The sequence below is a fragment of the Portunus trituberculatus genome, chromosome 43, assembly GCF_017591435.1.
Source record: "Portunus trituberculatus isolate SZX2019 chromosome 43, ASM1759143v1, whole genome shotgun sequence".
NCBI lineage: Eukaryota > Metazoa > Arthropoda > Malacostraca > Decapoda > Portunidae > Portunus > Portunus trituberculatus.
In genome coordinates this window covers 6,284,023-6,311,822 of record NC_059297.1, presented here as the reverse complement: position 1 = coordinate 6,311,822, position 27,800 = coordinate 6,284,023, and the positions used below count along the sequence as shown (strand labels likewise).

The following is a 27,800-nucleotide window of genomic DNA, read 5'->3' as shown; positions in this document are numbered from 1 at the left end:
CATTCACTGTGTAAGAAATGTATCATGAAGCAACTTTAATGAAAGGTATAAATTTTTAAACAATATACTCGTGATGGAAAAAATTACCTTTTCCACATATGTACATCATATATATATATATATATATATATATATATATATATATATATATATATATATATATATATATATATATATATATATATATATATATATATATATATATATATATATATATATATAAGCTCTGATATACCTTATGAAAATTAAGTTTGATTAAATTATAAAAAAAGTTATAGATTGTTGTAGTAGAGATCAACTGAAGCTCATTAAATCTAACCACAATAATGACACTTTTGATGAGATTCATTTCTTCAGTCTGATATAACCAAAAACTGACTCACACACATGACTCTAATTGAGTAAAACAAATGAGTGAAGTGCACACACATCGAACAGCTTAAAGGAACCATCTGATAAATGTACATATAGTGATGGCAGATGGTAAGTTTTCAGCATTCTGGAGCTGCATTGTGTAGATCCAGTGGACTTTTGTTGTCTACTTACTTACTGATGTTCTTATGAGTAGTACCAACAAATATATAGTGCACACCTACTTAGTTACTATGATGCACTACAAGTCTGCACCTACAGAGTTACAATTCAGATCATTCTCACAGTTCAGAAAGAAGGAAATGGTGACTTCTCAAGGAGACTTACTCTTTGAATCTCTGCAGTGAAATTTCTTGACAACACAACATAAAGCATAAAATCAAATACGTACACACATAAAATACATAAAGCCATAACAAGATCAATAGTTTATGGGGATCCTATGACTTGCCCTAATAAACTCTGTGTACCCTAATATCAACATGTCAATGGCATGACATAAGCAACACCATTGTACTGAATTGTTTCCTTATAATTCTGAACAATATTTATCATAGCTTTTTAATTTTTCTTCTTATTGGACTATATTTCTTTCATATTTACACTATAAACAACTTTCATACATATATATACTAAATCTCTTATATCAATCAGGAATCTTTTTAGTCTGACTATTAACTCACAAATTCTTGGACTCATACTCATATATCCATATAATTCACTGACAGAATGAAGTAAAAAAAATTCATATTACACTAAATACGTCTTCAGGTGCTAATACGTAAAATAAATATCTGCACCATATGAAATGCCTATCCAGCACTGATAACTTCACACTCCCTGTACCTAATGCCTACTACACTGTATATGTGACGGATTGCTGAGTGACCATGATACTATAGTAGTAGTAGTAGTAGTAGTAGTAGTAGTAGTAGTAGTAGTAGTAGTAGTAGTAGTAGTAGTAGTAGTAGTAGTAGTAGTAGTAGTAGTAGTAGTAGTAGTAGTAGTAGTAGTAGTAGTAGTAGTAGTAGTAGTAGTAGTAGTAGTAGTAGTAGTAGTAATAATAATAATAATAATAATAATAATAATAATAATAATAATAATAATAATAATAATAATAAATAAAACTTGAAAAATAAATAACAATAATAATAATAATGATAATAATGATAATAGTAAGAATTATACAAAATAATGACAAGTAAAATGTAAAGAGAAATTGGACTTAACATACATTTACCAATACAATTAGCTAACACTACTAATGTAATTATGTATTTAAATAAGCTTCTTGCACTTAGACAAATTAGATAAAAAGATACATAATTTTCTATTTAATTTTCTAGATAAGCTTTCTTTGCTAAAAATAAGCTTCTTAAGGAACTTATAACCTTCCCTTTACCTTTGGAATCAATAAAAGTAAACAATATACATACAGTACATATTTACATACAAATAACTCACTAAATCATGACCAAGGATAAAATGATTCACACAGCAAGGTTCAGCCCACCACTCAGTCAATAAGGAAGGGGAAGATCCTGCCTACCCAGAATCATTGAAACATTACTCCCCAATTACAAAGTAACTTGTAATGGATGTACAATTTTCATAAGAAATATTTCATATTAGTTTGCATTTTGAACAATAATAGATTATGGTATTTTGAAAAGGCTGGATAACAAAAAAAACTCCTGAAAACATGAAAATTCATGATTATAAGATGGATATTAATCTTAGAAAAAACAACTCCTCACTGAGTCTCTTCAAATGATGAACCAATTAAATAGTAAAGATATGCACAGATAAACAGCATCAGTGAAAAACAGTATGATCAGCAATGATATAAAATTAAACCTAAACTGAAAATGAAAACTCTTCAAAGCCTCTCTATCTATCATAAGAATGTCTTGAGGACATACACAAGAATATAAATTGTAATTCAAAACTCAGAGAGGTCTATCATGTGCTTGGTTCTTTGCAGTTCTTCAGTTGTTCAATAGTCAGTCTAGCACTGTATCAGTGTTAAATGCATATACACTTGGAATGTATGTCTATAGATGAGTAATAGTCTAAAATGTAATAGGGAATTAGTTTTCTTATCTGTTTTCTCCAAGCGTTATGCAAGTATTATGCAGACAGGAAAGGAACCTGGCCTACGTCTTCAATGCAAAATTTGAGAAGTCTCTTTTTAGCTTGATGGTTGGCTGGTGCTGCACAGAATCTTGAGCCAAGGATGCATCCACTTTGCTCTTTGCCTCCTGCTGGCCCTTCAGTGCTCCCTCCAACCTGAGGCGCAACTCTGGCTTGCTGGTCAGGACAGTGCGGAATTCCTGTAAAAATTCATTGAAGAGAATTAAAATCAAAACCTACTTGAGATAATTGATGATTTATAAGAAACACAAAATTACTAGATGCATCCCACTTCTAACAAAGATCCTCAGTGTTAGCTCTGCGTTGGCAATTTTACCGTGCATAATCGTGGTCAGGAGCCAAGTAATCTGCCACACTTACTTTCACTAGGTGTAAGATTTTCCTCAATCACAGAAAATATTATCTTGGAATCTAACAGGAAATTACCACCAGACTTAAGCTGTGAAGATTGAGGAAATGCTAGACATAGTATAAGTATATAATACAATATGTTGCTCAACTGACTACACTTTAATTTAGTCCTAACAGTTACTATAGTATCACTATGCAATATCTACTTTTGCAGTAACAGACCTTACAGAAATGAGTAAATGGGATGCCGTAATGAGTAATACCAAATCTATCTTAAAAGTAACAATTGAAATCCCTTCTAGTACTTTGATTTTCTTTTCTTTTTCTTTTCCTCCTTCATTATCACTAACAACTTTAGACACATATCTTTGCACCATTCTCTTAAACAGTTCTGTAAGAAGAAAGGAAGAACGACCATACCAGTAAAAGTTTTGATGGTATATGCCACTATCAGTGAGCAAAGGACAAAGCAAAACAAAGTGACTATGGTTCATACCTGTGGATACTGTGGTCCAATCTTCTGCAGCCTCCCTAGTGCATACTGGTGTAGCTGTCTGGTGGGCTGGTTCACGCTGCTGAGGCGGTTGGTGTCCTGCAGTGCCCCCACCATCAGGCCCACCAGCACTCCCACCAATTCACTTCCTTTTGAAATAATTATTCATTTTTAACTTCTGCTTGCCATTTGAAAAAAAGATATTGTGTATTCCTATTGAATATAAACTTTTCAGAGAGAGAGAGAGAGAGAGAGAGAGAGAGAGAGAGAGAGAGAGAGAGAGAGAGAGAGAGAGAGAGAGAGAGAGAGAGAGAGAGAGAGAGAGAGAGAGAGAGAGAGAGAGAATTAAATTTCATGACTGACTTACTATGCTCAGCTAATGTTCTTGGAATGAGAAGTTCCATTGCACTGAGACTCTCTGTGATGAGCTGCAGTTCAGCTAGGGTGGAGATGCTGGTGTGTGTCTCATGCAGGTACTCAAGGATGCGAGGTGCCAGTGCATGAATGTAAGGAGTTGATATTTCACTGTCTGTGTGGCTGAAGATGGATTCCAGTGTCTGAATACACTGAATACGTACCTAAAATGGAATAAAAATCAATAACACATTTTTAAACTCTAATAACCATCATCAACATCTGATACATACTCATACACATGCAGGTAATTAAATAGATAATGCAGATTATCATCATTTTTGGACATTAATTTAGTTTACCTAATAGTAGCTCACCATATCTAGTTACATGGATATTATTAGATACACAGACAGACAGATCATGATCATCAGTTTGTTAGTCTTCATACAAGCCTGCATATGTCAGTCTTGTTCATCTAGTGGCAGCGTACCTATTTGCAGCCCCAATCAACACCAATACACCCACATCACTCAGGTCATTTTTAACTTTATTCCAAGTTCATGGGTTCATCTACATGCTAAAATGTGAGGAAGAGATTCTTTTCACGTGAAAAGATTTACCTTACCCTAAAAACAGTTGAGTAATTATGTGAGAATTATGGTAACTTACACTGAAATGTTGGTGTTGTGTTGCCATTTTGAACAAGTTAATAGCAGGATATTGGAGGTTGTGTGGTCTGCTGACAGAGGGAGGGGCATGAAGGATGAGCTGAGCAATGCCCTGCAGCACCACCACTTCATCTGTGATGCGTTCTTCTTCACCTGCAACAAACAAGTGACAAATTCATCACCACTTACAGTGCATTATGATTGCTACCTAAACAAGACTGGATTATATACACAGTAACACCCTTGCAAATTGTACATCCTAAGTATGGATAGGCCTAACTTGTGGCCTAAGTTAATTATACAATATATATATATATATATATATATATATATATATATATATATATATATATATATATATATATATATATATATATATATATATATATATATATATATATATATATATATATATATATATATATATATATATATATATATATATATATATATATATATATATATATATATATATATATATATATATATATATATATATATATATATATATATATCAAATGAATAACTAAATATGAAACATATCTTAGTACATTTCACTTTTGACTATTTTTCTCTCCTCTGACCTATTGTTAGAAAATATATAAAAAATCTGTCTCAGTGATTCCAGAATGGTGGATGGCACTTACATGTTTTACTAAGGTCAATAATACTGGCCAGAGCAGACTGCAGTAAGCTGCACCACTGATCCTTGGACCTTGGATCTCGAGCATAGGGATGTCTTGCTAGATTAGCTAATGCATCTAGAACAACACTAGTGAGAGTAGGAGTGTTGCTAGTGTTTGATGAGGGACTGGTCTTGCTGCCACATTCTCTCAAAACACCAGTCAGGAGGTACAGCACAGTTGGAAGAATGGCAACACCACCTGACAAATGACATAATTTATCATGATACACATACATATTTTCCATAAAGAAAGTATCTAGGTATGTAAAATCTACTGGCATTTCATCTCATCTATAATGTCTCCCAGACACTACAGAAGAAATTCATTTCCAAGGTGTTCTGAGCCAGAAAAATTAGTAAGAAACTTATACCTGAATGGCTTCCTCATGAAAAAAATGCCAAGAATTTCTATCATTTACTATTGCAAATATTTTCACATAGGGTAAAAATAAGAAACTAGAATAAAAGAACAAAAAGATCAACGTTATGGTTGTTGAAAGTTTGCCAAACTTTGAGCACATTTTTCTCAATTCTTTATTTTGGTGCAAGTGGACCTTCTAGTGCAAAATGCCTCATTTCTCTAGCCATGGAATCATTGAGGGCAACAATGGTGACTGTGGCATCACACGTACAAAGAGAGTAGACAGCAAAGGAAATGTAGAAGGATTATCTTACCTGCTGGAGAACATAAATCAGGTAGAGTAGTAAGAAGAGTCACAGTAGAAGCCAGCAGGGAGTCCAGCTGGTGTGGTTTGGTGTGGTGGCGAGGAGGTGCCAGCAGGGAGGGTGCTGAGGCCACCACCTGTGGAGCAAGGCGGGGCTTGTGCCGCACTAGGGTGCATAGACACACCTGGAAGACAATAATCTCTGTCAGTAGCAGGCCTATGCATACACTGCTATGTAGGTGCAGTACACTACTTTATACCACATTCATTGTTTGCAGAATTCAATTTCATCTCATGCATTCTACAGATACAAATGCAACTCAAATTGTAAATGACATTATTGTTCACTTTTAAACAAACAGCAAATTCTAGCTATACACAATGACTGATTCCTTTCATAAACTTTCAGTATATACCATATATATATGTATATATATATATATATATATATATATATATATATATATATATATATATATATATATATGATTATACTTTGTTTATATATATATATATATATATATATATATATATATATATATATATATATATATATATATATATATATATATATATATATATATATATATATATATATATATATATATATATATATATATATATATATATATATATATATATATATATGATTATACTTTGTTTGGGTACTTCTTTGAGCTGTATCTGCACATTTCTTTGCACAATATCCAGCACAGCATATAATTATTATTTGTACTTTTAATCACCCAGAATGCTGCATAAAGCTTTCTGACATTTCTGAGGTATTTCTGTAAGGAGTGTTTCCTGCAGAAGCAGAAAGCAGTCCAGCAGCATTACCTGTAGGGCAGTGAACACCAGAGACTGAGCTGTGTTGATTTCCCCAGACTCCTTGCCTTCACCCAAGAGGTCAGCCTCACACCCCTCACATTCCTGATTTGCTGGCTTTTCTTCTGAAATGCATAATGAATATCACCTGTTAGATTAACAGACTCTATTGTTAGGCTATACTCTACAGACCTTAAGAACATAACAAGCACACAAGAGTAAGGAAATTATAAAAGACCAGTTGAGCTGTACAAGAGACAGCCAGGTATGCTTCACAACCATACTGTGAAGTGCTTGGGGCTCTGGATACCATTCACTATGTAATGAGCATAATGGATAGTTGATAACTACTCTACAGTAATTGTCAAGTGTCCACTCCATACTCTCTCCTGTCATGTTATGATGCACAAAAATTCTTTTATCTGTAAAGTTAACTGATTATTCTATTATTCTGCTCATAGTGTAGACAGAGCTTTTTTAATTCCAGCCTTGTCATTATGCAGTGTATAAGACATATGGGTTCATCACAGTAATATCCGAGTCTCAAAACACAAACTTTTACTTCACAACATATGAAATAAAAGCATTCATACTCTAGGAGCTAACATATCCTTAAGTGTTACAGACACAGATAGGATCAAACTTAATCAAGAGCATACTGTAGAACTATCTATTTATTATCTATCTGTCAATAAGAACTTCTCTTTTTATCTATGTATCAATTTGTTAATCATGTATACCTTTATGTTTGTTCTTTTTTCTTTTTTCCTCGTCCAGAGTCTGCTGTGCGGCCTTCACAACAAGAGTGACAACTGTTACTGCCGACTGATGCACATCAGTGTGGTCGGAACTTAACACTTGTCTGGAAAACAAATAAAAGAATCACATGACATACATATTTCACAACTCTAATATTTCACAATGGTTTAAAATCAAGGTAAAATGGTATAGTGATTACCAAGGTCTAGATTGAATAACATTTCTAAAAACATAAAACCAAATTTTCATTATTCATCAGCTAGCTACATCAGTTACCTGTGCATCACTGTGGCAATTTCAGAAGTCAGGCTACTATTAGGACCAACCAACTTGGCTGGCCAGTGGGAAGACAACAAAGTCTCTAAAGACCGTAGACACACCACACTGCGCTCTGGATCATCACTATGCACAGGGCTGCACAGCCACTCCAGGCAGATTCCTGAAAATCACAATAATTTAAAGGATGAAGATATAGTCTGGATTGACACTTCACACTATCTTTACACATGTGCACACAGCTCTCACAAAAAATAAAAATGGTTTATTACAAAAGATGTTATACGGACAGTGTATAAAAAGTAAATTATCCATCTCTTAAATATTGGAATTCATAAAAAAAGTAATACGTACATCTAATCAATACATAGACAATCCAAGAAAATCTGTCTATATATAAGACTGATGTCAAAGAAACTGATACTAACAGTCTCTTGAACAAAAGGGTAATAGGAATTCATATTTCTTACCTAAAAGGAGATAAAAACGATCCTTATTTATAGATTCAGGTGTTTTGACAGGAGATGAGGCTGAACTTGATGTCCCCATGGAAGCTGTAGGACTGGCATCTCCTTCCTCTTCCTCCAGTGCACTATCAAAGCCTCCAGAGCTGAGCCAGAGTGCAGCAGCATACAGCATGGGTGGCCAAGCACTGCGATAGTATGGACGAACATTCTCGATGCTTTCGTTAGAATAAAACGCTCCTCCATCATGGGGTAACTGACTGGAAAATTCTGAAAGCAAACATTAATTGTAAGTCTGTAATCATCAACCTTTTATTTCAATTCATCACCCAATATACATGTAATAACATGGTGTATCAAGTTTGTTACTCCCATTAATGGCATCATCATCCATTAGCATCATTTAATTCAACAGCCCAATATTACTTTACAGAGGGGTAGTGTGGTTGAAAGGAAATGACAAGGGCTCACCAGGGGGCAGGGACAGCAGTGCATGGTCCTTGAGTGCAGCAAGCCATGACTTGGACAGAGCCACCAACTCTGGCTGTACCAGGCTGAGCAGACTCTCCTCTGATGACTGCAAGCCTGAATCACTCTCAGGCCTATCGTCTTCATCACAATCTCCATCCACTTTTTCATTTTCATTTACACCTTTTAAGGCAACAGCATATACCTACGAAAAGGCGTTATCTGGATCAGAATTACATGAGAGATGTCCACAGTTCAATATTGGGTGATCTCACAAAATTTCAGGTTACTATAACAAGAAACTTATCCTTCAGTATTTGATGATCATTTCTGGTATCTTTTTGTGGAAAGAAAACTCAGTGAGTCATTTTCCTATATTTTTGTTGCCTCTTATATTAAAGAAGAGTAAGATTTGAACCTTCTTTATGTGAACTTGAGGAGAAAACACATTCTAAACTAGACGTCTGGCTCATTACACTGTGAAGAATAATAAAGTACACAAACCTCTGCCCATGCTTTTAAGATGGCCAATTTCTCTAAAGTTGCTGCACTTTCATTATACAAGCCTTTAGTGTTGCCCTTATTCAGCTTAGCCAGAGAGGACACCAGGAGCTGATGGACACGCCGCAGGTCATTCAGATCTCGAGCAACACCTGCAGGAACAAAATACATTCAACAATCACACTGAATAAACAGGAGGATTCAGGCATAGTCATGGTAGGAGGAAGAGTAACATAATGGACTCACTTCCATCATGTATTTACTGTTTTCCCTCAATCATATATCTTCCACTATGTTAAGAATCTATTACTTGTCAAGTTCTGTTTGAAAACTATCAGTAGAGCACAAAAGTCAAGATTGAAAGAAAGTAAAAACAACAGAAGTGAGTGCAGAACTATATTCAACTTTTACCCATGACTCCTCAAGCTATCAAGAGAGATATACAATGCAGAGAACCTCTAGAACTGAATAGGATAACATTTTAGAAACTACATTATTTTTTTAAGATTGGAAAACTGAGACTGCTTTTCTACTCCTATCTTTTTTGTAAGTTTGGCCAGCTTCCTTAATGCATGATAAAGAACAAAAAAGAAATATTTACACACCTGAACATATCCACGCACTACAGACTTCACAAGCTCGTGCAGTAACATGGGAGGCTGTTTCTGGAGCAAATGCTGGCCGTAATGCAGCACCAACCTGTATAGAGAAAGAGTATTCATATTGATTTTCCTGACTGCACCATAGCCTTACATTTCTCCATCAATGACAACCTGCATAATATATTCATGTCATCACCTGTGCTTGGTATTGCTCTAGTATCACATGGCCAGGGAACTCTGGTTCAGGAACATGGGAGAATCTGTCTATGATGAGGTGCAGGATGTGAAGGCCTTCTAGACGCAGTTCATCACTATCACTGGTGGCTCCCATGAAGCCCATACGGACAACCTCACTCAAATGTAACACTAAGTAGTCTCCTGGAAGGAATCATATATGAATATTTCAGTGGACCTTTTCTTACTAATATCTTTGTTGCCCTTAGACGTGGGAGATATCTTCAATAGACTCAAATTATTGTTATATTCAGTCAGGGTTTGCTGGATTGTGGATTTGCTGCGTCTCTATCACTACTGCAAGTATAAAAGAAACAACAGGGCATACCTTTAAGCTTGGTGGCTTGCATTTCCCGGGCTAGAGCAAGGTCAAAGTGAGCTCGACTATTTTCACACTCCTGGATAATCTTAGCAATGCACTGAGCAGCAAACACCCTGGTGGTCCAGCGAGGCGGAATGGTGGGGTGAGGATCAGGGTCTCCTCCAGTGTGAATCTGAACCATGTCATCATCAGCAATCTCCTCTCCTGTCTCACCATTACCATCATTAGTGCTGCTCTCTGCAAGTGTCAAAAAAACCTCTTACTGAAAGGTTATAATACAAAGTGTGAAGGTGTGTAATGTGTGAAACATCTGAACATTGCTGACTGATAGATCAGGCCATATGACCTAAGGGTTCTTTCTGGAAGATTATGTATGTTTGGCAATCATTAGTCCAGCATCTGATCTTTAAAACCATAGTACATTCTATTCATTAACAATAAAAAATTTCTTTGTCATTACTAACCCACTGTGTTGGTAAGAACTTCTTGGCACAGAGTGAGCCACAGAGTGAGGTGGGAGGTGGCCAGTGCCTGCAGCATTGAGGTGAGGGTGTGGTGCACGTGCCGCACCAAAACACAGTCTGTCTCAGTGTCCAGTAGTCCAAACAGCAATCCAGGCAGACCTGTCTCTGTCATTGCTAGCCCTGAGAGAGAGAGAGAGAGAGAGAGAGAGAGAGAGAGAGAGAGAGAGAGAGAGAGAGAGAGAGAGAGAGAGAGAGAGAGAGAGAGAGAGAGAGAGAGAGAGAGAGAGAGAGAGAGAGAGAGAGAGAGAGAGAGAGAGAGAGAGAGAGAGAGAGAGAGAGAGAGAATATTAAGATCAATTTGGCATGTAGCATTAAATCCCCAATCACCAATTCCAAGTGAGAATTTTTTTCTGTAGGTTCACTAGTACATTATATGAACAGTCATGGTATCTAAGAAATGCAGTATGAATATTGTTGCTGCTTCTTACATCTTTCTGTGATACCCGATGCACTTTACCCAAATATATGCAACATGATTACCTTGATCCTGTTCTTCACTACTTTGAGCAAGATTGAGTGCATGTTCACACACTTCCCAGGCCTCTCGCTGCGACAACTGCCTGAGACACGATACAGCGGCACGACGCAGCAGCAGATGATTGCAGCTCAGTTTTTTCTGTCAAGTGAATAATTAGTTGGAAATAGTAAATATTTAACTTGGATTCCTACTGAGAACTACCAATTAGATCCACTTACTTATATTTTCATTAACATCAATACCTGTGTAGCATTTAATAAAAGAAGACTGAATTAACAGGGACTGACCACAAGCATGGGAACTAAGGAGGACAGATTGACATGTCTGGGTGCAAACATGTGCATCTGCTGCAGGCATGCAATGGCCTCAGCCTGCACCAGCGGCTCTGGATGTTCCTGCACCAAACCACATCCACACAGCAAGGACCATCGCACCATCACCACACTGCTGTTTGTACCTAATGTTGAAGGAGACACACTAAGTAAGGCTCTGTACTGGAATGCAAAATGGCCCATGCACATATATTACATTCATCAAACAAAATTGGAATTGCCAAGCTGATCAAAGCATCTATTAAGCACATCTGAAAAAACTAAGAATTAAACTGTACCTCTGCTTGTATCACTTTAATGTGAAATTCTTTGATGTTTTGATGAACTTTTTTTTTACTGATGGATAGTCACGATCAAAGTGACAGTGTATTGTACCTAAAGCACAGCAAGTTTCTCTGTCTCACCTTGCAGCTCAGGACCCACAGTAGTGATAAGGGCCTGAAGACACTTTCCTATGCACTGGTGAACTTCTGCAGTGTGAAGAGGAACAGACAGCAACAGTTCCAGCAGCAGGGCAAGGGACGGCTCAACATATGAACGGAACATAGGGCCTCCAGAGTCAGCGATCAGGGACAGAGCATGAAGAGCCCATACCTTACAAAAACCAAAGAGAAAAAAAGGTACAGGTTGTATGTGATATATTCAAGAAGAGATAAAGTTAAGTACCAGCAAATCAATGACAAAATTAATAACTTTAAAAAATGTATACAAAATTTTAAGAACAATTAAAACTTAAGAACATGGGTTACTTTACATATATCTCACAATATGAGGAGATTAACAGCATTGATGTCAAGTACCTGAACCACTGGAGAGGTTGTGTCCTTAGCCAAAGCAAGCAGGATACTGATGGAGGTGCTGAGGTGCTGGCCTGACCCCATGCCTCCAACATAACGGTGAAGGCAGCCGAGTGCCAGGGAGTGCCCTGTGCGGCTCACAGCATCACGTGCACTCTTCAGCTTGTCAAAACTATTCTGGGCCAGTTCTGCAACAAAACGTGGATCCCCAACCACCTGAGCCATGCGTCCAATGGCTTCCCCCGATGCACAGCGTAGCGTTGAGTTGGGGTGTATCAAGCCTCCCTGAAAATTGAAAAATCAAAAACCTCACAGGAATTGGTGATCACTAATGGGCTGCTGGTAAACGATAGCAAAGAACAAGGTTGTTCTAACCATTCTGACATTTTACATAAGTGCATCACTGTCTTTTCTGTTCATCAAAAAAAGTTATCTTTATTTATTTTACTCTATTTCATAGTTTAATTTGAAAACACTAATATGAGTAGAGAAAATTCTGATGATATAATTCAGAACTATAGATAGGATACCTTTGACATCATGGCAAGCACCAATGCACGTCCTATCTATAATCCATATTCTTTTATGCTTTAGATTCTCATAAGATCTATTCTCAAAGGTCACAATGATGTGCAGGCAGGTTCTCACAATGTTTTCTCCTATTGCTAATGCAGAATCTTTTTTAAATTATCAGCAGAATCATGAAAACACTATGGAAACCCTAATAACCTTCAATAAAGACTGTTCAAAGTAACTGAGGTAAGACACCAAAACAATGGAGAAGACAAGCATGTACTATATCACCTTAAGTACTCACCAGAAGAAGAGCAGTTGCAGCTTTCTTAACATCATCTTGGCCAAATGAAGCCTTGTTATCGCTGAGGATCTTCAGGGCACTCAGCACAGCAGTAAAAATGTTCATCTGTACAGCCTCTTGACGTTGGCTTTTGGCAGCTCGAATCATGTCTCCAAACAAATTCAACATCTACCACAGAAAAAGAAAGGCATCATCTACAAATATTCATAAGATAATCAGTATAGAAATATAAAAGTTCTGACATTAATAAGAATATTTACAACATTGAAGTACATATCAATATTATTGTCCTTTAGTGACATTTCATTTTGATTCTCATGTAGCCAATACTTACTTTGAAGGTGGCAAGAAATATGCACCCCATGATCATCTTTGCATGTCTTTATAGAGAACTGAGAAAACAGTTTGCAAAGAAGACACTATACCTTAACTTATTTGCATCTTTAAAATGCAGTACCCCACTTCAAATGCCCTCTCTTTATATCTTAATACAATAGATATATTTGAATTTATCAATGATAAATATCTCTACCACAAGATGTGTAAAACTCGGAAACAAAATTTTCTTAGATTTCTATCACTTCCTACTGGCTGTCACTTCATCCATGAGCAGCAAGTATCAAAACCTGCACTGTAAGTAACCCTTAAACCCTTCGTGCCGGATGTTAAAAAAGCCCGCCTGTATGATATACGGGTGGTAGTGCCGCGCGCCCGAGCGCGGGAAACTCGTGCAAGCTTGTCATACTTGTCGTCTTTGTGTATTATGCTGCTATTTTTTAGTCACTATATCGCCTTCGAAGAGGAAAGTGGACGCTTCTCTCTTAAGGAGAAAGAGAGAGAGAGAGAGAGAGAGAGAGAGAGAGAGAGAGAGAGAGAGAGAGAGAGAGAGAGAGAGAGAGAGAGAGAGAGATGGGAACAGTCAATGTCATTGGGTAATTTTAGACACAAGGCGAGATGCATGTAGCTTATCTTTAGTGATTGGTGGAGACAAGGATGGTGGGAGGAGCACTAGGATTTCAAGGACAGCATATGGCGTGTGTAGTTGGTATCCAACACACTATACGGGACAACTGAACTGAAGAAAGTTCAGAAAAAAAATATGATGTCTACGTAGGTGTCACCGTATTTGCTACTGGGGCTTCATGACACCCACATAGGCATCACCGTATTGAAGGGGTTAATGCCACCCACCTTGAGGCGATGTTTGTTTGCCACCAGCGGAAACATCTGTCCAAAGAGGACCACTGAGGCATCTATGACAGCCACACCTAAGGGAAGGGGGCCAGCAATGACCTCACCCTCTGGCAGAGGCCGATACAGGTAGGTCGAGTCATGTTCCAGTGCTCCAGACCCACTTGCACTGTTTGGTTGTAGCTGTGAGAAAAAGATAAAGATTAACTTGATTTTTCTTATTTCCATAAATTTGAAGTTCTCTTTTGATGCACTTTTATAATAAATATATGTACTATATGTAGTATGCATTTCTATATAAAGATACAGTAATTCATGTGATGCCACATACTGCAAAATGTTCCAAAGAATAACATGAAATTTAAATAATTTGCTTGGCTATGAGTGATGTATGAAGAAAACAAGCACAGAAAAGTGCACCTACCTGGTCTTCAATGGCCTTGTGATGAGTGTGGTGCAGCCAGGTGCCCAGAATGACAGAGTCATCAGCATGGCACATACTGCGCAGAAGTGAGGTGGTGGTGTTGGCACCACTCTCAGCGAGGGTAAACTCACTCACCAACAATTTCAAGATACTTGTGTAATGACCTAAAAAGACAATAATTGAATAATATTCATCAATCTTTTCATCAAAACATTTGTGGAGCTTCTCTACAAAATATGTACACACTTCATATTTTCTTGATTACTAATCTTGTTTAGTTATACATTAGTGTTGAACTTAAATGCTACTATCACCATCTTAAGTGATATTTGAGTAAAAAAGCAACACAAATCTACTACATTACTTACTTTCAAAAGACTGAGGTGGCAGAAGAGCCAACACTTCATAGAGGCGGAGCCGCACCATGGCAGTGGACGCCTTGAGGTGCTGGCCGTACTGCTTCACAATGTGTGCAATGCTGCAGGAACACACAATGAATGGAATGATTTTTCACTGCAGCAAGCACACTTCAGAGGCAGTATCATCACCAGTGAGTTTAAACTAATATGTAAGGTGACATGCTAATGAAAAAGTAAAAAACATTAAAAGAGAATAACATATGAGGATAAGAATTTACCATACATGCTTTTAGCTATTCATGTGATAAAAATTTGCCAACAAGACAGTTTACAGTAATAGCATAATGTAAAATAATTGTTGACCTCATCACTAGACATCATCAAACCATGCAATGACAAAATATGATAGTCTTTACCAAGACAACATAAGGAGAGCAGCTTCTATGGGCAGGAGAAGTCTTCGAACTGTGTCTTCAGCCGCCAGTTCAGAGCAGTGAAGAAGGAAGCTGTGCATGGATGCTAAAGCTCCTGCTCTACCCTCTAAAGTAACCTAAAAACAAAATAAAGAGGAATAAAAAATATGTATTAATGAAGATTATAAAAAGTATCAAATAATTTTCACTCAAGTAAAAATTGTCTTTCAAAAATTCAAGGTTTTAGTCTTCCTTTGTGCTGTGTTCTCAAAGGCTGTAAAGATAATGAATCATATTCTAATGAGTTTTTTTACTTATTTTGCAGAACACGTTATTCATGTAAACACTATAAACGACAAAAAAGACTTCCGTTTTAGCCAATTTAAAGCAATAAAATTATTTTTGAGAAAGGAAAGTGATCTCACCTGCCACGTGAAAGCATCTCCCCGGGCCTTTTCACTCTCAATCTCTTTGCTAGAGCGGGGGAAAGAGTTCTTCCACAGCAGTAACATGCGGGGCAGCAAACCTCGCACAACACCCACACCTGAAACACACCAGAACATTGAAATGCAAGAAAAATAAGGCAAGTACAAAATTCTAGCTGGCTTATACAAGGCAACACTTGATTCCTATGATTAAAGTGAATTAATACATGAGTGTCAATAAGCAATTCATATTTGGTCCCTTTTAACAATCAACAATCTCTCTCTCTCTCTCTCTCTCTCTCTCTCTCTCTGCACACACACAAGAGCAGCCTACCCAAGGTCATAATGGAGCCAATGATGAGCCATCCAGCCTGAGTTCTGTGAAGAGACAGTCGGGAGTTCTGGCTGGCCGATCGGAGGAGCTCCTCAGCTATGTTGAAAAGAACCTTTCCCCGCATGTGAGGGATCCCAAGAGGAGTTTTCTGGACACACCCAACTAGAGCTGACACAACACAACTAATGGAGAGAAAAACCAGGTAATTAAACATCAATACAACCAAGTTTCCACACTAGCAAATATGAAAAGTCTAATATGTCTAAAGCTCATGAAGTAACCTGGATATAGAATATAATCAGAACTTCATATTTCCTTATTCTTTCAATCATTTTCAGAACATCATAAGTTAGAGGTTGAGACAACAGATACCTTACCTTAGAGATCATGTTCTAAGTTCATCAATGCTATTTAAGTGAGTCAAGTTCCTCATAAATAATGTCCTTAGAAAAGAGAGAGAGAGAGAGAGAGAGAGAGAGAGAGAGAGAGAGAGAGAGAGAGAGAGAGAGAGAGAGAGAGAGAGAGAGAGAGAGAGAGAGAGAGAGAGAAATACTTTTTTTTGACCACATCTTTCAGAGAACTTCAATCTTAAGCAAACAAACACAAACTTAACATACCTATAGCCAGCAATGGCTTCAGGGGAAGACTTGAGGGCATCGAGGCGGTCGCAGCAGCGGGTGATGAGAGGGTGGAGCTGGGAGGGAAGGGCAAGGCAGATGCAGCGAAGGCACCAGGCAGCATTCAGTCGTGCAGCACTGCTTGGATGAAGCAACACAGCCACCACTGCATCCACAAGGTCTGAGAAATGCAATCACATGTTATGTAATTTGCAAAAGAACTTACAAAACAAATGCAAATAACTAAAGTTAGCATAATATACTCTTCTCTCTTCTTTAAATGCAGTAATCATGCCTAATGAGTTGTCAACATGCTTTGATCATAAAATCATGATAAAAAACAGTAGTATGCATTTGTATGATGAATGATGACTACATAAAAACCATGAAGTGCCTCAAGTCATGAAATTCCTAAGAATTTATCAATAAAACTGTAATGGATTTATTTTCTTATTGATGAAAAATGTTAAAGGTTTCACTGAAAAAAATATTTGGTAACTACATCTCAATATTAGCAATTAAATTTCCTTAGGTTATTAAAATTATTCCCAACCATATTCAAAGCCATACTCATGGCAGGTCACTATTCTATCAGTCTCCTAAATTCCTCTACTTCCTGTTCTAATACATACCTCTCCACTATCCTAAAGACCCAGTGAACTGTCATATGTACTGCAAAAATCTTGAATTAATAAATACTCTGCCTTTTGTGGCCACAAGTATAAATTTAAAATAAATGTATACATGTTGCCACATGTATAAATCTAAAATTTATCTGAAGTAAAGAATACTATATTATCTAGCACCTGCATTTTACTCTTAAAAACTTGTTATATGATCAGATTCAGAAATAGTCTTATACTACAAAATGGACTCACTGAGATGTGTATCAAGAATTATTGTGGATGATGTAGTGCTGAGTGACTCCATAAGACAGCCGAGCTCTTGCAGCAGACAAACCAATACATGCTGGCCTCCTTCCCCTCCATCCTTGGTTCCCTCACCACTAACATCTGAAAAATGCAGTAATCACTCATAATCAGAAAAAAAAATATCACAGCTATGGAAAACAAAGAGAACAGTAAGCAAACAAAATGTCATTGTTCATATCCAGTCTTTCTCATTGAGGGGGCTCTGCCTGAGTATACAGTATCCGCAAAAAGTATAGAGCGCCCCTCCCGCTCAAAGGAAAAAAAACACAAACATAATGAGAATGTTATGAAAATAAGCAATACTAATGTTTTTAGTACTTGGTCATCTGTCCTTTAGCTTTAATGACCATTTGTAGACGTTTTGGCATTGAATCAGATAGGTTTCTGAAGTAATCCAGCTCCATTTCTGTGGTCCACATTTTCAAGATTTCGTGGGAGAGCCGTGGTACAGATGATGTGTTGCAGGTTGAGAGCCGATTTTTCATATAATTCCAACAATTCTCAATTGGATTTAAGTCAGGAGAGTTACCTGGCCACTCAATAAGCTCAACATTATGATCAGACAACCATTTCATCACTTTTTTTGCCTTGTGACATGGTGCATTATCCTGCAAAAAATAATCACATCCATGAATTTCATAAAAAGGCAACATATGGTCATCTAGCACTTTGATATAGTTGTCAGCTCTCATTGTCACGTTTTTCGGAAGGAAAAACAACCCTACACGACCCCCTGTACCACTAAATGAACCCCACACCATCACACTGTCAGGATGCTTCACTGTTTTGCAGGTGTACTGAGGAGAGCAACGATTGGAATTCTTGGGACGTCTGATCCTCCTTGGCCGTGGTCTTACACATTTGAAGGTACTTTCGTCACTGAAAAGTACCTTCCTCCACTGTTCAGCAGTCCAGTCTTTGTATTTGCGTGCAAACGCAAGTCTTTTCTTCACCATTGATGATGTGAGGAGTGGTTTGGCAGCAGGCTTGTACGTGGGTAGGCCAAGCTCCTTCTGCAACCGATGTTGTATGGTTCGTTCTGACACTCCTTGTAGCAAAGTCGGATGGCTTCTTTTGAGTTCACCTGCTGTAGTCTCTGAATTATTGAGTGTTTCACGTCGTAGGATGTTGTCAGTACACTTAGAGGTCTTTCTAGGCCTTCCAGGGACAGGTTTTCGAGGTGGTACGACATTTGGTGGGAGACCACGAGAGGTAGCAACCAGATGTCGGATGGTGCTCTCACCCCGCCCTGTACGTCTTGAAATTTCTTTCGTCGACACATTTTCAGTCTTCCAGGCCAAAATACAAGCCTTTTCCTCTCCACTAAGGTTAGTAGGAGTCATCAGGATGAATGTCTCCTAAAACTGCAGCACTACAAAGTGTAACAACGAAAATAGAGGGTAGAAGGCAGGAGGAAAATATAACATAAACTCCCTCCATAAGAGCTCAATGAGCACTGAGGCGGGAAAATACAAGTTGAGTGCGCTGCCAGATAGCCAGCTGAGTTGCCAAATGTGAAATTATAATATCCATATGCTGACAGCGCGGAAAACGCAACAAGTTAAGAGCGATTTTTAGCATCGATTTCAATGGGGAGCGCTCTATACTTTTTGCGGATACTGTATATATCAATACTATGACTTTTTTCCTTGCCCTCTCTGATGACTTCAAAAATAATGGCAATGACAAATGAAAACCAAATATTCAATACAATGTAGCCAAACACAAGATACTTACCAACAGTATTCATATGCTTGATAATCAACTGAGTTATTTCTTTACAGGCCGCTGCTTGTGCTTTCTCTCCAATCATGCGTCCCAGTGTGGCTCGCAAGATAAAGTTGACACACTTGCGTGAGTAGACAGCCTCTACATGGGAGGTGATGGCCTTTGGACTGGCCACCAATTCCATCAGGTGTGCCAGCAGAGTGGACACGTGCCGTTCCAACCATAACGCACCCATCTCTTGCACAAATACCACATATGCCTACAAAAGTAAGATTTACTACAATGAAGACCTTTGTAAAAAAAATATAAGAAGATGGTGTAACAACTATATTCATTTTACTACTTACTACTTTTACTTTCTTGTGGCACAGCTAGCATGATCATTCAACTAAAGAGCTTGCCCAAAACACACTATTACTATATGCACCATCCTAGACATATTAGCCTGAGTCCTTGTGGAAAATATCACAATAGTTATCCTATGATCTCTCTGATGCCTCATTCCCTCAACAAATGTACTCCAAGGGACTGACCAAAGTGAGAGAGCCCTATCTCTGCCTTTTTAACTTCTTCTAGTGCCAGAGCTACACTAGTACCTCTTTCGCAAATACACTCCTTTATCCTATCCCTAGTAATGACCTTCCTCTCTTACAAGTTCTTCAATTTCATTCACATACACTCATTTGGAAAAAAAAACTTTGCAATCTTCATGCTCTCAGAATGACCAAACCATTACAATGACTTCCTTTTCATCCATTCTACCACTCCACAGTTAAACATAGTACACTTCTAATATACACTTGAGAGAGAGAGAGAGAGAGAGAGAGAGAGAGAGAGAGAGAGAGAGAGAGAGAGAGAGAGAGAGAGAGAGAGAGAGAGAGAGAGAGAGAGAGAGAGACTGACCTGTGTTATGCCTACTCTAACTTCACGTGACACTGAGGAAGAGCCTTTGATCATCTCTCCGGTCCCTTTCAGGAAGCTGTTTCCACCTCTTAAAAACCCTGTCAGCAAGACCGTCAGTGCCTCATCAAGTGACATCAGCTTCACAGGTCCTCCTTTGCTGTTCCCTGAAATATATAATTTCAATATAAAAAATTCCATAATTCCTCTATGACACAAATTAGAGAAAATTAAATATCTAATATTCTATTACCTAAAAAGATAGTATGACACATTATAAAATTTCCATTCCCTATAGTCAATGTCATTTCAAGCATTGTAAGAGCCCTAAGCAGGGTTATATTTTTGAGGATCCTTAATTAATCACCACCTACATTCTTTGTTTCATAACAGGCAATCAAGTCATAAAAGTAATAAATGACATTAACTAATAGTGGCTAAAAAATAGTGGCTAAAAAAAACACATAAGGTGTTGATAAAATTTTAGTGCCATTCTTTCTTGAAAAAATAAAATGCTTCCAATAATACAAGAGCAAAATTAAAATTCTTATTTTTCTTCCCTTGTAGATTTATATACTGTCCATAGGGTCCAAATTGGCTACTTATATGAAATGTACCTAAGAATGGAACCACACAAGTCAAATCAACATGTTACTTGAAAACGCATACAAATAAGCAGTCTTCAGTATTATATTGCACCCACACATGAAGATTGTGTCCTCTGCACATCTAAATATTACAAAATCTTATCCTGCTTATCAAAGTGGGAATACAGTTCATTAAGAACAGTTACAACTCACCTTTTATAAACTCTTTGGGTGGATTCTGTGTTGTTGCCAGTACAAATCCCAGCAGCTTGGCCACAGTGCACCGAACATCATAGTTACTGTTGTCAAATGCACGGTAACACAACTGGGAGAGGTTTTCAATCTCTGTTGTGTACATGAATGGTGCATGTTTGGTCATTTCCATTAAGCACTGTTGGAAAAAAGTATTTATAGTTCTATTGAAATTCCACCATACATTTCATTAAACTATTCAATCCTAAAAGATATCTAAAAACTTTCCTATTTCACTTCAGGATATATTTCACAGCAGTGATGGAAAATATATACAATATAAAATATAAACCAGTATGAGCACATTTTGACAACTTTATTTTGGCTATATAAAAAGCATATAAAATAAAACAGAGGAACTAATAAATCAAATCTAAGAATTTTTACTTTAATCAAGTGAGCTTTAGAGTAGGTGAATGAAAGAAAATAGATTTGAAGACTGTCAGAATAATGGTGGTCACCAAAATTATAAAACTGTAAAAAAGGAAATTATATATTTGAAGGATTGATTCAAATTATACTAGAATACCAAAAAATGAGAACAGGCACAGAATCATGTATTTAGACATAATTGCTGCTATTACTCCCTTTTGTAAATTCCTAGGTGGAGTGGATAATAAAATACATGTAGATCACTACTAAGACAAGAAGTACCACTGTAATACACAGCAGAGTTGAAACCAGCATGTGAGTGCTACACAGACAGTTGAAAGATGAAGCACCAAAGGATATTACCACTTGTTATAGATAAACAGATATGTGAATTGATGAGTAAGCACACACACAAACAACAGACTCATAGTAGAACCCACCAGAGCTGAGGCGCATCTGACAGGAAGAGCCCGATCAGTGAGGCCCATCTTGGCAGCCTTGTAAATGTCCTTGTGTACATTGCCTGCTGCAGTGCCCATGCCTGCTGTGATCTTCTCCAAGGTCATCATGATCTCTATCCTCAACTGGGACTCTGCATTCCTCAGCGCCTTGATGAGGATCTGCACGGTCTCCTCATACGACCGCCCCATCATGCGCCCCAGCTTCTCATACATAGCACCAATGCAGGTCACCGCAGCGCTGCACATGTACTCATATATCATTGGTGATGCAGGATAAAGATAATGTAGAAGCCATTACCCATCATATGATCTTATAATTTTCAGCAACTTTTTTATTTCTTTTAAATATTCATAATCTCGTCTCATTATCATCATAATCATCCTGCTTGACTTTATTTTTCCTTATGAAGTTGGACACTTTATTGGCCTCAGTCACTTTTCACAATCAGAATATCTCTTTTCTACTGTTTATCATTATCATAAACATTGGATTATATTTTCAAATTCCTTCACTATGAAAGCTAACTGCAAATTCACTACATCTGCTTAACAAAATGACAAAGCAGTTTACAGAGATTAAAACCTCAATATCCTACAAACCCAGGACAACTTACAGTCTAGTTGGCAGATAGCTTGGCGAGTCATCTTTATTTTTGAGGACATCATTGCATTTGTTGATGGTGTCAAAGAGGAGAAAAGTGTCCCCCACACTGAACAGGGTTGCCAGGCACCGCGCCACCAGCTTGCGTGTTGGTGGCCCTGGGGACTCATTCATTTGCCCCACCAACTGTGCCACCAGTTGCTTCTGGCATTCCTTGATATCAGACTGGAGATGAGAAACCAATATGATCAATAACTGCCTAGTGTTAATGCCAATAAAATGCATCACACGCATATAATAAGCTATCCTATCACCAAAACTTGTGATGAGAGAGATGAATATACTTTTTACATATCATATTCAGCCATCCCATCCCCTAACCTATTGATAATAATGAGGAAGCTATACCAAATTCATAATAATCACTTACTTACTAAAAAATACTTACTGGAAATGTAAAAGATAACAAAGAAGAAACAAGCAATACAGAAGTTTAAAAAAGAAACAGAAAAGATGAGAAAAAGAAACACATGACAGTGAAAGATATAGAAATTAGAGAAAGACAAAGCAAAGAGTATATCCTCTGACTAGAACAATAATCAAGGAATAAATTGAAGCCAAATATACAAAACCTGTCATATCATCAAACTTGGGATCATGTTGTGAAACACTTCTGTGCTGCACCTCCACTACATTCAGAAAACTCTAGTTAAAGTTATAAAGGTTTTTAAGAGTGCTTTTACAGTTCTAAAGGACAGATTAACCAGTTTTCTCCATGGCTAATTGGAGAAACACTCTTGAGAATCCAGCTAATCATCTGTATGGCCTATGAAAAAAGTTAAGGTGAGACAGCAAAAGTGTTTCTGAAGACAGCTTACAATGACAAAAGAAAAAAAGTGGTATGACACACACACACACACACACACCACAAACTATCATGTGGACTGACCTTGTGAGCAGCCTCCAAAACCTTGTCCAGAAAGCGAAGCCATTCAAACACAAATATTGGCCGTTTGGCTGGAGGGAGCTGGGCAAGAGCCTCCTCATTCAAGGTGAGACTGTGGCTCAGTTCCATCATGGTAATTGTTCCCTGTCTGCCAGCATGTACCTGAGAAAAAGGAACACAATGCTACACTCCAGCCATTCCAGTACAAAATATCATGAGAATAATGGATAATAAAATACATCAGAAAAATTCCTCCTTCCCCTCTTAGAAATTACTGAACGCTAACATGGAAGTTATTTTGTCTGGTTTTCTGGTGAGTCATGTAATTCCTGCTGAGGTCACTTGAGGAATGCAGGAAAGAATCATCAGCATGACTGAGTCTGCAATCAGTTGTGAAAATATGAGTGAAGGAGAGAGGGAGAGAACGGAGAGGGAGAGAAAGAAGAGAGGAGAGGAGAGGAGAGAAGAGGATAGGAGAGGAGACGAGAGGAGAGGAGAGGAGAGGAGAGGAGAAGAGAGGATGAAAAGAGGAGAGGGGAGGAGAGGAAAGGAGAGGAGAAGAGAAGAGAAGAGAAGAGAGGAGAGGAGAGGAGAAGAGAGGAGAGGAGATGTGAGGAGAAGAGAGAGAGAGAGAGAGAGAGAGAGGAGAGAGAGGAGAGAGAGGAGAGAGAGAGAAGAGAAGAGAGGGAGGAGAGGAGAGGTGAGGGAAGAGAGGAGAAGGCAGGAGAGGAGAGGAGAGGAGAGGAGAGGAGAGGGAGGCGAGGAAAGAAGAGGAAGGGAGAGAAAAGAAGAGAAGAGAAACGAGAAAAGAGGAGAGAAAAGATGAAAAAGCAGAGAGGAGATGAAGAGAGAAGAGATGAGAAGAGGAGAGAAAAAAGAAAGGAAAGAGAGAGAGAGAACAGTGAGTATTAATAGCCATATCAAGCCTGTCTGTTTCTGCATGTTTCCATCTATTTGCATGAGTGTCTGTATGTCTGTGTGTTCCCTAACAAGTAAGCCTCACACATGTAGGTCAATAGAGTTTTAAGCGATTCACTGAGCTATCCATCAGCTCTCTCCACTTCTACACTAATTTGTACAGTCACTCATGTTACCACAGCACTGCCACATCTAGACTACAGGAGCATGTAAATGAAAGGACCCCAAAGTACATGACTCACTACTGATCAAGATATGATCCAAAAGGACTCACTGATTTTGCCCATCCAGCATTATATCAATACCTCAAGGCATAATAAATTTCTCATATCCATAGTGAAAAGTATTTACAGCTGCACTATTCATAACAAATTCAGGAAGCTTATTCAAATCAGCCACCTGTTATGCTTGGGATGGGATATATTGGATTGGGTTAAGATATTTCATCATATCTAACATAACATAACACAACACCACTGTACTTACCCTATTAGTAGCTATGATGGCTCATGACTGGCTATTATAATCTAAACTCAGTAATAGTTACTCCCACTTACTTCATAAAACTTATAAAACAAATAATACTAGCCCTCACAAGGAAAATATATAAAGGTATTCTGTAACTTCTTTCCAGACAGGTCCTGAGCAGAGGCAAGACAGCAGTCAACCACACAATGCACTAAACTCATAACAAAATAACGTGTACAATTCAAACTAACCTTAACTCTAAAGTGAATGATACCCATGAAAAACATTAAACAGCCTTCAGAGTTAATCAATCCCATGATATTTTTTCTTTAGTATACAACTCACTCCCCTTGCCTGCATGTACTGTGTTATGGCCACTTTTTATTTATCTACCTACAGATTATGGCTGGCCTACACCTATCACATCCTTTGCCACACTGCATGCAAGTAACTTTCACCCTAAAATGTTCCCCAAAATAAGAAGGCAATCACCAAAACACGAGTACATTTGTTCATCTTTAACTTTGACATCACCAGAGTTACTTTTTATTCATTCTGGTCTTCTCCCTCCTCAAGCTCCCTAAAAGCTATAATGGCAGAAATAAGTAAGAATAAACACACTATGGAACTATACACGGAGAATAGATTCCCTGAAAACACCATTACTTTCATCTTCACCTCCTCAACACATCCTTTTCATTTCTATCAGACAGACGAGTCCCACAGGTAACGCCTCCTACGACGTTACTCTGACGGAAATGGACCCAAATACACTATCTAGGAAGCTACTGAACATGAATAAGTAAACACATCCCCACGTAAACACCAACACTTTCACCTTCACCTCCTCACCACTTCCTGTTCATTATATTCCGCCAGGTGAGTCACACGGGTAAGGCAAGCCTCTCCACTTACGCCGGATTCCCTCCTTTGCTACCCAGGGGAAGGTGAAGGACTAGTGGTGCTGGTGTGTGTCTCCCTGGCGGCCTTACAGCTGACACCTCCACACTGACACACACTCACACATACTGACACACACACATACACACGGGTTTGACACGCACACACGAACACACAAACACACAGTTGATCTTGAGCTTCGTGCGTTGTAATTTGTCATTGGACACACACACACACACACACACACACACACACACATGTAATATGATTGATTGATACATGAAAAAATGTAAAGGCAAAAGACCTGCATAGTGCTATGAAATGGAGGAGGAAATTAGAATGATGAACAAGGAAGAAATGACCTTGAGAGAGCTTATTCAAGATCCCAGAAAGGCATATAGGAGTGAAACATTGCGTTCCACATGAAGGATATTAACGAATAATATACAGTGGCTTTTAAATACATGGCAAAAAAAATAATGAAGAAAATTATAACCCCCTCTCTCTCTCTCTCTCTCTCTCTCTCTCTCTCTCTCTCTCTCTCTTGAAAACCCTTAAAGCATCGATATAAATCCTTAAAAACATGTAGAACCTTAAAACAACTTTCTAAAGCCTTATAGATCCCATACATTCTTATAAATAACTCAAACATCCTATCTTACCGCTGCAATCATGACAACAACTCTGAAAACTGATGACTTGCTGCCGCAGAGTTAGTGAAATGTGACACGCTCGCACCGTAGACTTTTGTCCGCCATCCCGGGGACGGAATTCAAGATTGTTTTTTAAATAACTTACTAGGTTTTCATGTATTCCTTCTCAAGTGTAACTATATTTATGTTACTATTACTAGTATTTCCAACACTTCTCCTACTACTAATGCTACTTTTACTACTACTACTACTACCACTACTACTACTACTACTACTACTACTACTACTACTACTACTACTACTACTACTACTACTACTACTACTACTACTACTACTGCTACTACTACTACTACTACTACTACTACTACTACTACTACTACTACTACTACTACTACTACTACTACTACTACTACTACTACTTACTACGTACTATTACTCTTGCTGCTACTGCTATTACTGGCATATTGCTACTCATAATAATGTAAAGGCAGGCATGGTTTGAACAGGGCATGCCAGGTGTATGTCTAATGTATTATGTGTGTTTTGGATGTTTCTGCAGTATGTTTTTTTGTGTGTATTAATCGTATTTCAGATATGTTTGGGTGTATTTGCGGTGTATGAAGCGTGTTTTATGTGTGCCTGCATGTGTTTCGGGTGTATGAAGCATGTTTACTGTGTAGTGATATTGGCAGATGGCATTTCAGATTTTCCTTATATAATTTCTCTGTTGTATGCAATGCCAATATGTCTACCTAAGGTTTAAGACGTGTGTAAAGTGGGAAATCCATACCTCATAGATTGAACATGTTATCCTAGAGAGAAAGAAGCAGCTTTAAGAAAAAAAAAGTAGAAAATAAATCAACAAAATAATTTGATAAAAATTAGTCTGACTACACCTCTGCAACTTGTGTGGTAAGTTATTTTAGTGCACCTTACAACAATTGGTTTTCTATTGTATATAATCGATACAGTATAATCGAAGAACGGCTTTATTTTAAGGCCAGTCTATATATACATCCAATATAACGAAGATAATGGGAATTAGAAAATAAATCTAAAAAAAACTTTCCTGACAAGATGTCCTGTCTCCCTCCCTGCCTAGAGGAAGACCTCCCGGCCCTGTCACTGAGGACATACATGGACATATATACATTGCGGTATATGTTTAGACTTCG

At 37.8% G+C, this 27,800-nt stretch overlaps 1 protein-coding gene across 1 annotated transcript; it reads right to left on the bottom strand.

Moving 5' to 3' along the window:
* Positions 1–1,625: 1,625 nt before the first annotated feature.
* On the bottom strand, positions 1,626–26,142 carry LOC123518184 (HEAT repeat-containing protein 5B-like). The gene is made up of 36 exons (XM_045278873.1): positions 25,988–26,142; positions 23,690–23,848; positions 22,754–22,965; positions 22,119–22,377; positions 21,268–21,445; positions 20,471–20,634; positions 19,577–19,826; positions 17,786–17,920; positions 16,908–17,088; positions 16,291–16,472; positions 15,957–16,075; positions 15,535–15,668; positions 15,128–15,237; positions 14,760–14,923; positions 14,336–14,518; positions 13,145–13,312; positions 12,331–12,612; positions 11,935–12,124; positions 11,486–11,655; positions 11,201–11,336; positions 10,661–10,840; positions 10,203–10,433; positions 9,837–10,018; positions 9,644–9,737; positions 9,042–9,190; positions 8,541–8,742; positions 8,076–8,339; positions 7,606–7,768; positions 7,311–7,432; positions 6,583–6,695; positions 5,756–5,930; positions 5,043–5,279; positions 4,397–4,548; positions 3,738–3,948; positions 3,374–3,519; positions 1,626–2,705 (listed from the first exon to the last, which is right to left on the bottom strand). Exons 2-36 carry the CDS (start codon positions 23,816–23,818, stop codon positions 2,529–2,531), a joined length of 6,144 nt encoding a protein of 2,047 aa, XP_045134808.1. The 5' UTR covers positions 23,819–23,848; positions 25,988–26,142; the 3' UTR covers positions 1,626–2,528.
* Between the last annotated feature and the right edge of the window lie 1,658 nt (positions 26,143–27,800).

Excerpts from the sequence above, each read along its gene's own strand:
- LOC123518184 (XM_045278873.1), bottom strand. The coding sequence starts at position 23,818 with ATGATGGAACTGAGCCACAGTCTCACCTTGAATGAGGAGGCTCTTGCC. Across the intron at positions 7,769-8,075 it reads TCGTTTTTATCTCCTTTTAG|GAATCTGCCTGGAGTGGCTG; the intron begins GTAAGAAATATG and ends TGTGATTTTCAG. Across the intron at positions 6,696-7,310 it reads AAAAAAGAACAAACATAAAG|AAGAAAAGCCAGCAAATCAG; the intron begins GTATACATGATT and ends TATGCATTTCAG.